The sequence below is a fragment of the Ctenocephalides felis genome, unplaced genomic scaffold, assembly GCF_003426905.1.
Source record: "Ctenocephalides felis isolate EL2017-DRISC unplaced genomic scaffold, ASM342690v1 CF-g0.4_SCAFFOLD_02481, whole genome shotgun sequence".
NCBI classification, from domain to species: Eukaryota; Metazoa; Arthropoda; class Insecta; order Siphonaptera; family Pulicidae; genus Ctenocephalides; species Ctenocephalides felis.
In genome coordinates, this window is record NW_020538635.1 from 4,854 (window position 1) to 14,498 (window position 9,645).

General features: G+C 28.0%; 4 protein-coding genes across 4 annotated transcripts; 2 read left to right on the forward strand and 2 right to left on the reverse strand.

Annotated features, from left to right (window-relative positions):
- Positions 1–352: 352 nt before the first annotated feature.
- Positions 353–2,099, reverse strand: LOC113380948 (39S ribosomal protein L52, mitochondrial-like). The gene is made up of 3 exons (XM_026619967.1): positions 1,927–2,099; positions 1,390–1,544; positions 353–532 (listed from the first exon to the last, which is right to left on the reverse strand). The coding sequence occupies exons 1-3, from the start codon at positions 1,973–1,975 to the stop codon at positions 353–355; spliced, it is 384 nt and encodes a 127-aa protein (XP_026475752.1). The 5' UTR covers positions 1,976–2,099.
- Positions 2,100–2,480: 381 nt separating this feature from the next.
- On the forward strand, positions 2,481–5,863 carry LOC113380945. Its single transcript, XM_026619965.1, has 11 exons — positions 2,481–2,740; positions 3,074–3,309; positions 3,461–3,561; positions 3,634–3,790; positions 3,849–4,058; positions 4,231–4,311; positions 4,402–4,484; positions 4,548–4,968; positions 5,026–5,108; positions 5,175–5,476; positions 5,586–5,863. The coding sequence occupies exons 1-11, from the start codon at positions 2,532–2,534 to the stop codon at positions 5,689–5,691; spliced, it is 1,989 nt and encodes a 662-aa protein (XP_026475750.1). The 5' UTR covers positions 2,481–2,531; the 3' UTR covers positions 5,692–5,863.
- A 41-nt stretch (positions 5,864–5,904) lies between these two features.
- Positions 5,905–7,531, reverse strand: LOC113380944 (WD repeat-containing protein 55 homolog). The gene is made up of 5 exons (XM_026619964.1): positions 7,403–7,531; positions 7,052–7,326; positions 6,726–6,843; positions 6,482–6,656; positions 5,905–6,403 (listed from the first exon to the last, which is right to left on the reverse strand). The coding sequence occupies exons 1-5, from the start codon at positions 7,494–7,496 to the stop codon at positions 5,905–5,907; spliced, it is 1,161 nt and encodes a 386-aa protein (XP_026475749.1). The 5' UTR covers positions 7,497–7,531.
- A 475-nt stretch (positions 7,532–8,006) lies between these two features.
- LOC113380946 (coiled-coil domain-containing protein 43-like) lies at positions 8,007–9,278 on the forward strand. The gene is given in 6 exon segments (XM_026619966.1): positions 8,007–8,328; positions 8,492–8,551; positions 8,554–8,715; positions 8,847–8,973; positions 8,976–8,994; positions 9,090–9,278. Coding segments are annotated over 6 exon segments (606 nt in total). The 5' UTR covers positions 8,007–8,163; the 3' UTR covers positions 9,163–9,278.
- The last annotated feature ends 367 nt before the right edge of the window (positions 9,279–9,645 follow it).

A 9,645-nucleotide genomic window follows, 5' to 3' on the forward strand; every position in this document is an offset into this window, starting at 1 on the left:
GTTGATAAACTTATATTTTGTGGGCCTTTCATTTTAGGACCCTTATATCAAACGAAAAATATATATAAAAAAAATTTCTTGGTCAGTTGTATTCTTTGTTTTTACAGAAGCAGTTGTTTGAATTACAAAAAAAATTTTTTCATATTGTATCTTAGGATACAAAAAATATAAAAGCTTTTATAAAAATATTAATTAGAGACAGATAAAAGCTGGAAGAGAAAATCCAAAAAAATATGTAATATCTTTCCCCATATTACTGAAAAAAATATTATATAAATATTATTAAAATGAAACTAAGAGTAACATTTTACATTTATATATTCTCTAACTAATATTATAATGATAATTATGACTATTGTAGTAAGGTGTTGCCTTTAGGTTTCAATTTGCTGTTGATTATTTCTTGGCGTTTAGTTTCTTCTTGTTGTTTCAATTTTGCACTTCTCTCTAATGCAAAATCTATTTCTGAAGAAAGAGTAACTATTTGTTTAGCAATTTCACGCTGCTTAGTTATCTTCCTCAACCGATTCATCTGTAATAAAAATATGACTAATGTATATACATATGTACACACACACACACACACAAATATATATATATATATATATATATATATATATATATATATTGTGCATGCAAAAAATACAAGGAATTGAATTTAAAGTCTTATTTCAAAAGTGAATGGGGGTAAATATATTTGGTGCCCTCATACCGCAAATTGTGTCTTAGAAGCCAGAGGTAATAATAATAATCACAATAATACTAACAATATATATATATATATATATATATATATATATATATATATATACAGTATAATCTCACTAATCTGGCACTTTGATAGATCACATATTCAATCATGGCATCCAATAATCCGGCACCCAACGCCTCACTATTTTTTAAATTATATAAAAAAATTAAAACAAATATGATTTACATGTGAGAGATTGATGTCTGGATAAATTTAAACAAGGAATTTGCAGTATATCCATTTATCAAGCATTTTAAAAACAAATTAGAAGAACTTGCTTTTCTTCCTGACCAAATCTATAACTCAGACGAGACTGATCTGTTTTATAGGCCGTTGCACAATGAAATGCATTATTTTATTCATAATATCACTATGACTTTTTTGCTATAATCCAGTAATTCAAACATTTTAATAATCATGCACCCACCCATGTTTAATAGTGCTGTATTATTGAGATTACACTGTATATATGATGATAATACTCTTTAGTAATTATTATGTTACTGTTGATTATTATAGACTTATTTGTAAAATGTTATTATGTTAATATATAATGTTAAAGGTAATAATGTTTCTAAAGTCTTTGGAGGCTTTAAAGTATTTAATAAATTTTAGACAAAATATGATAATTTGTTTACTCCTAAAGGTGTGGGTCTTCCATCCAAAAATGTATAATCTGGAAGATTTGCTAAGGGTCCACCACGATTTGGGTTTTCCGGCAAGTCTCTTTGTTTTCTCCATTCTTGATTTAAACCAACTTTGAGAATTTTATGTTTGGAGCGTGTGATTAAAACTGTAAAAAAGGGGATAATAACTCAAATATTTGTAATACTTGTAATATACAATAGAACCTCGTTTATCCGGACCTCAGTTATACGGATTCGCGATTATCTGGACTCCCAACGGCGATCAACTTAAATGTATATTCATACCTACAAGTCGAATTTTTGCATGAATATATATGTACATACATAAAGAAGCTTCAATTTTTAATAAACATTAATTTTCGCTGATATCTAGGTATGTATTTCTTATTTTTAATAGATACACAACATTATTGTTCATACATCCGATGATCCGGATTTTCAATTATCCGAACAACAATTAGTCCGGTTAATCGAGGTTCTACTGTAGTTCAAAATTTCTTAAATGAAAGATATAGGTTAGGTACTTACAATAAACTTGAGAAAGGCTCTTTTTCGCAATTATCACACTTGAATTCATTTTGTCCAATTAATTAACAAAATGAATTTATATTAAATATTTCTAATTGTTGTGTTAAATACTAATTATTCAATTATTCGTATTTTACATATTAAAAACATATGATCCAGTATCGAGAACTGTCAAAAACACCATTATGTATGTTCAGAGCGTTCAGAGCATGTTCAGAGCACAGGAACAAACCGGGGTTGCCATCTATGAGAAAATTGATTATTAAAATATTATTGCAGTTTGATTTTACTTTGTCACAAATTTTATTACAATATTCATCTATTTTGCAACTACAATTATAAAAGCGTTAAATTTTTTTGTCAGCGAGCAACTAACTGATATAAATGTCTTATTGCGAAAAAATATTTGTTTACCTTAAGTAAGAATGTACTATGATAACAAAAGGAAATGCATATTTTGATTATGGTGAATTAATAATAACAACCATTTGAGTACATTTATTGTCAAATACTTTGCTGTAATTCAAGGTATTTATGAAGTTTTAGTTCAGTTATAAGTAGCCATCCATATCCATGTTGTTAAAAAAAAATTGACAAATTAAAAAATGGGTAACAATGTGAGTACTGCTACAAACAATCGTGAATTAGTGGAGAACTTGATAGCCTCTAAATATTTACAATCAAATGAAATTGCTGATGGATTTAGAATTGTCGATAGAGGAGATTATGTATCACCTTCAAAAAGAGAATTTGCTTATGCAGACTGTGCTTGGAAGTATAACGACTTACATCTTTCAGCTCCTTCAATATATTGGTAACTAAAACTATTTTAAAATTAATAACATATATATCTAAAGTTTTATTAAAGCTTTATACCCTTTATAAATTTCACTATAGAGTCTATGTTCAAAATTAATTATAATTTTGGTTAAAATGTTTTCTAACGCTTGGAATGGAAGTTTGTTTGATTGTATTTAAAATACTGCAAATTTCTAAGTCAAATGATTTATATAATTTTTGTCTATGCCATTCATAACACTTCTGTTATCTTAACATGTATATCTTATACTAATCCTAATACTCATGAATTTAAATATAATTATTGCTCATATTCTATTTAGATTATCACCATTTGTATATATTACAGTTTTGCGCTAGAAACTTTACAAATAAAGCCAGGCATGTCTTTTTTAAATATTGGATCAGGTACTGGTTACCTAAACACCATAGTTGGATTGCTGGTCGGGGAATACGGTATAAATCATGGCATAGAAATAAATAAAGATGTGATAGCCCATGCCGAAGTGTGTATTGATAGTTTCATGGCAAATACTTTGCCGCAGATAAAAAATACTAGTTTTTGTAGACCTACACTTACACATGGTGATTATTTTTAAATAATATATTTTTAAATCATTAAGAAACATCAGAAATATAGCATAAATAATTAAATATTATTATTAGTAGCAAATGCAAATCATTCATTTTCTAATAGGCAATGATATTTTAAGTTGCAATTATTATTGTTTTGTAGGTGATGCATTTGCGATACTTCCCAACATGTTATATGACAGAATCTATGTAGGAGCTAAATGTACAGAAGTTATGTCTAACTATTTTAAACAGTTTCTTAAGGTAAAATAAAAAAATATTGTAATATTAATCTTAAATTAAATTGAATATATTTTACTTAAAAAATAATGTCAGGTTGAAGGCTGTTTAATATTACCTATATCAAATTGTCTTTGCTTGATACAACGATTGACTTCTAAACTGTTCCATTCGTCACTAGTGACTGGAGTATCTTTTGCATCTTTAGTTTCAAAAAGTCCAAAAGATCCAGCGGGAGTTAGAAATATTGCACGTAAGTATGTGATTCAACAAAATGCTTTGCATCAATTTTGAATAATATTATATTGTAGCTTTTGGTTGTCCATTGACTTTAAGAGAATCGTGCAGAAAGAGCATTCGAGACTTGATAGAAAAAGAAACACTAGCCAGAATTTCAGTTGATAAAGATTTTCAGAATATCAATGATACAAGTGAAAAGTTAAAAGACAAAGAGGTAAAAAGTATTTTTCTTTCCAAAGTGCCATGTATTCGAGCTGATCTTGTATATGAAAGAAGAATTCGTGAGTATTTTAAATTTTCTGTTCCTTAAATAAATATGTGCAATATCATTTAAAAGTAGTTCTTTGCTTTGTTGATTTAGTTTTGATAATAAATTTGCATGGTTGGTTTCATAACTATACAAATTTTAATAAGGTAATTAAGTCTTGACGATAATTACTATTATTATTATAGAAAGCAATAGTACAGATGGTGAAAATGGAACACAGCTAAGAAAAAATAATGTTCAACTCAATATGTCTGAAAAAGATATAGGTCAGTTCAGTCAATAATTTTATAAACATCTATGCAATGTATTTATAAATATTTGTTACTATTATTACTTATTTTTGCAAATTTCTGCAGAAACTATTAAAAGTGAGCACATGAATAATTGTTCTACATGTACAAAGTACATTATTCAAGATAATCAAGCCCAACACATGGAAGTAAGTATTTTTCATTTATTTATAACAAATATATAAGAATATAAAATGCATTATTAAAAATAGTCAGATGATGAAAATCCAGTTGAGTCACTTGAAGAACTAGAAATGGACATTGCTAGGTTTCGAGATCGATTCCGATGGTTACTAGAAAATGTAACCATTAGAGATGAATTTATTAGAAGGCATCAAGAATCCATTAGACATGAATTTATTAGAAGGCATCAAGATTTGGTATTAGAAAGACAGGGACAGAATGGGACTGGGAATAATCAAAATAATGACGATATACAGCCTCAAAATGAAGATAATAAGACTGATGATACAACTAATAATTGGCAATTAATAGATTTGCAACAAGATATTACAGACTGGAATGATAATGAAAATGTTGAAGCTGAACAATCAATCACCAAATGTAAAACTATAAGCAAAAATTTAATCAAAGATAGTTCAACCATAAATAATGCATCTTGTTCACATGAAGGTGAGCTTATAATATTATTCTTATTAATTCCATATTATTTACCAATTTTCTCTTCAGAAAAGGCTCCAAAACGGTCTTCAGATTTTGATAATGAGAGTGAATCAAAACGTTTTGGGACTTCTCAAAGTAGTAGTGATGAGGTATGCATTACTTTAAAATTATTTGTGAACTGATCTGAATTATCAAATTATAATTTTTCATTTTAGGACGAATTAGAGTTTCTAGATGACATAGATGATGAGAAATTACCCTCATCATCTTCATCTTCATCTTCGTCCTCTACATCATTCACTTCTTCAACATTGGACAGCCCCCCAAATACAGACACAACAGATTCAATGGAATCAATCTATGCATTTTCAAATCAAAATTTAGCGCGACATTTGCTATTAGATCCTGATGACGGTCAAAACGTTTTTCTTACTTACCAACAGAAAAAAGAACAAAAAACACAAGAATCTAAAATATCAAAGGAAATTTCTAGCTGGCCTGTTTATAAGCAGTTGACGTAAGTATAATATGAAGATTTATGAAGGTTTTTGGAAACACAACTATTATTAAGCCCAATTATCTTTAGGGATAGAATTTTAACTTAACATATGTATGTTTTCTTCCAGATTTATTAAAATTTTTAATAAAGTCGTTGATGAATTGCCGCTACCTCCACCCATTAAAAACTATATCATGATCATTGATTTGAATTACTTAGTACGCTATGATTAAATTAAAATTTGTTTTAAGTTAAAAATATTTAATTATTCAAAATAGTGTCCTAGTTTCTGAAGTATAAAAAAAATTGTGATAAATAACAGGTTTATTTTATAAATTGAAATGTAATATATATATATTGAGAAGTAAACATTATAGTTATACAGCAATGGTTTATCTTCAAAAATATTTAATTCGCCAAACCCAACAATCAATAAATAATAACGATCATGCAGCAAATCCAGCAAAGAAATCTGAAGCATCTTTCATTTTGCTAGAGGGTAAATTTTTCTTCATTTCTTTCTTTTTATTGTGTTTTTCTTTAGTGTTTGCCTTTTCATAATCTTCAAAGTATTGTATATTCCAAAATTTAATATCATTATTATGAGATGACGAAGCAATTATGGTTCCATCATTCGATATATCCATTGATTCAACAAATAAATTATGTTGCCCTACCACTCCTAAATGTCTCTGAGGGCTCAAATGCGTTGCACGAAGTATACCATCTTCCCCAGAAGAAACTACAATATTTTCTGTTACCGGTATTAAACAAGATATTAATCTCTTAGGTCCAGGTAAAGAATCACAATGCAATCCAAATTCATTCCAATTAAAACTATACAAGCGTCCTTTACTGCTACCTGCCACAATTTTGGTTTCATAATTATAAAGTCCTAAGCAAGTAAGTTCCTCCTCATATTCTTCTGATTGCACATGAATTTTTCTAAGTAAGAATCATTCAAATAATGTAAATATAATATATTTATTTTTATATACAGTAATTTGATCATTAGTTTTGTACCTCATGTTTATATTTATTGTTGTCAGTGACCCATCACCACTTGAGCAGACTAAATATTTTTTGTGGTCATTAGTTATCATGTCAGAAATATAATCCTCGCACTTTTTTAAAGAAAACAATGGGTCTTGCTCTTTGACTCTTAAATCCCAAATTTTAACACATCCATCATCATCTCCTATGTGAATAATGGATCTTTATACGATAAACATGATAAATAAAAAATAATAAAGAATATATGTAATACCTGTAGCAAATATATTTTCATCAATAATTGTGAGGCAATAAGCAGGCACCTCATGTGCTTCTTCATAATTTCGTATAAATTTACCACTCTCAACATCAGTCAAAACTATTGATTTATCCTATTGTACAAATATATTAGAAATAAATAATTATTGTCATTTAATAAAATTATCAAACGAATTTGATATACTACTTTAGTAGTCAAACATGTAACAATCTTTATGATAAATCTGAATTTCAATCAATTTTGCATGTATTATCAACTTATTACAAATGCACCTTCTATTTTCTTTATGAAGCAAATTTACATAGTATATTTTATATTACCTTTGCAGTAGAATATAGAATATTACCATCATCACTGAATTCTATATCACGACATGATTTTAGATGGCATTCGTGTGTTGCTATAAGTTCATTTGCATCTGTACTATATTTATAAATTTGTATATCTCCTAACATATTTGCTACCCCTAACAAATCATTTTTGGGATGAAAACATATATCAGCATTAAACTCTTCTGTGTTTATATCGGGTGGATGATTTCTTTGGAATTGTTGTGCTTCTTTGATTGCTTTAATCAATTCATCTTCATATTCTTCTAATTAATATATTGAAGAAAGATGATTATTGAAAAGTATTGCAATTATGATTAATATTATTAAGATACTACTAACCTTGATTCTGTAAATTGTTTTCGGAATCACTATCACTACTTTCAGCATCGTTTTCTTGTAAAATTTCATCATCTTCACTACTTGAATCTGACATTTTTATAATATTTTGTATATATTTATTATTTTTTTTTAAAGATTTTGTATCTAAATTATTTATTTAATATTTTTATAAGTGCGTGTATTTTATAGGTTAGAAAAGGGTATATTGGTAAATAAATTTCCCGAGGTGTCATAAAATTACTTAAACATAAATATATTTTTATATACATTCGTAAATAATATATGATAATGGCTGAATTATTAAAATGACGTAATGTATTATAAATATAACTATAAATGGCTTATTTTCATTGATTTTAATCCTATAACAAGAAATTGCTTTTTCGAAAATTTGCCCAAATCAATCAGTTAGATTAGTTAATTAATAAATGAAAAACAATATGATTAAATATTAATTGGTTGACTGTAAAGTATATTGATGTAATTATATATAAAAAAAAAACAATTATATTTTTAAATAAACCGCTCTTATAGTAGCAATAACATACCACAAGAAGATTAAATGCGGTAACACATGCGATCTCGATCTGTCGAATCTCATGCAACTCGAAATAGATTATTTTTGGAACTTTTTTCAGAATGTGTGAAATCGGGATTATATCATGTTAAAACAACAATTTCCATATTTGTAACTTATGAATAAAGTCCTCAAGCGGCCTTCTTGCCGCTAGCACGAAACATTTTTAAAATAATTCACTAAAATGGCAGCAGCGGGTGATAATTTCAGCGTCTGGCTAAATGACAAATTGCAAAAATTAAATACTGATGAAACTGTTTTTGGCTCTTATATTACTGGAATTCTCGAAGGCGATGAAAGTCATGAAGAAAAAGTTGAAGCTCTAGAAGGAATTTTGTCAGAAATAATTGTAAGAGTTGTATACCTTTGAAAGATAAATATACCTATTTGATTCTAAGATATATTTGTTATTACGCAAAAATATGACTATGAAGAATTATGCATTAAACTATTTCATGTTAACTAGTAACAGATATGCTTGTTTCCCTCTGGCAATCCAAAATTATTTGCAGATCAGTGACATACCAAGTGTGGTAAAGGAGATAGTTGATAAATGGATTAGTACAAGACCTAACAGGAGGAGAAACTTGCATCAGAAGTTGAAGATGTCGATACTCGATTAGCACGTCTTTTAGAATCTCAAACTTTAGCAACAACGGTGCAGAGACAATATACAGCAGATGAACTTCGTATTAGAGAAGCAGTATTAGCACAATATAGTCAGTTGTCAGACGAGGTGTGTTGTTGATATTCAATATATAAAGAAATAATATTTGATGCTAACTTTAATCACAGTACAAGAAGTAGTTAGCCATCTGCTTCAAAGCTAATAAGCAATGCCACTAAAGGATTTTGTTCTAACTCCAGGGTGAAGATGAAGAAGCATCAGGGTCGGATGCAGAATGTGATCTGGTGAAAAATACGAACGTTTCTGATGTTCTTCAAGCCAATAAAGAGAGAAGAGAGCAGGCAAAACTTGAAAGCCAGAAAAAGAAGATAAAGACAAAGAAGACAGGTAATTTGAATGGATGTTGGACACTGCTGTTTTAAACTATAACAAACAATTTTTTCATGTGATTTTTATATTATTTCTTACTATTGTTATTCTAGAGAAAAACAAAAACAACAAAGAGAAGAAAAAAAGGAGAAAAGGAAGACTCAAAAAGGTGAAAGACGCAGGTAGCATGTTCGATACGCATATTTTCTAAATCATTGTGGTTGTATTTATTTCATTTTATAATTTATTTTTCCTATAATATTGGTTAAATATAGCAGGTTTTGTCACTAGTCAGTACTTGTTAGACCTTATTGTATATATAGCAAAATTTTGATCAAAATACATAATCAATATTTTAATAATTATATTCAAGATTTAATATGTTTAAAATAGAACTTGTTACTTGAGTACATTATTTTTTTGTAGTTTGTCTTATCTATTTCAGGTACTTCAGCAACAAATGTATTTCTTGCACAGTGAAATATTAACTACTAATTTGTAATTAATTAATTGCATTTAGTTGCAATGCAATTTCAGTATATTATGAAAACAAAATTTGTATTAGTTATCAAATTTAATACTACATACATTTGGAAAAAATAGTATTATAAATTTTGGTCAGACACCTTCAGAGTGTCAAAGTAACGCTCTTCAGAGCGTCAAAGTGAG

Excerpts from the sequence above, each read along its gene's own strand:
- LOC113380944 (XM_026619964.1), bottom strand. The coding sequence starts at position 7,496 with ATGTCAGATTCAAGTAGTGAAGATGATGAAATTTTACAAGAAAACGAT. Across the intron at positions 6,844-7,051 it reads TTCTATATTCTACTGCAAAG|GATAAATCAATAGTTTTGAC; the intron begins GTAATATAAAAT and ends TTTGTACAATAG. Across the intron at positions 6,404-6,481 it reads ACAATAAATATAAACATGAG|AAAAATTCATGTGCAATCAG; the intron begins GTACAAAACTAA and ends ATTCTTACTTAG.
- LOC113380948 (XM_026619967.1), bottom strand. The coding sequence starts at position 1,975 with ATGAATTCAAGTGTGATAATTGCGAAAAAGAGCCTTTCTCAAGTTTAT. Across the intron at positions 1,545-1,926 it reads GAGCCTTTCTCAAGTTTATT|TTTTAATCACACGCTCCAAA; the intron begins GTAAGTACCTAA and ends CCTTTTTTACAG. Across the intron at positions 533-1,389 it reads GAAGACCCACACCTTTAGGA|ATGAATCGGTTGAGGAAGAT; the intron begins GTAAACAAATTA and ends TTTTTATTACAG.
- LOC113380945 (XM_026619965.1), top strand. The coding sequence starts at position 2,532 with ATGGGTAACAATGTGAGTACTGCTACAAACAATCGTGAATTAGTGGAG. Across the intron at positions 4,485-4,547 it reads ATCAAGCCCAACACATGGAA|TCAGATGATGAAAATCCAGT; the intron begins GTAAGTATTTTT and ends TATTAAAAATAG. Across the intron at positions 5,477-5,585 it reads CCTGTTTATAAGCAGTTGAC|ATTTATTAAAATTTTTAATA; the intron begins GTAAGTATAATA and ends GTTTTCTTCCAG.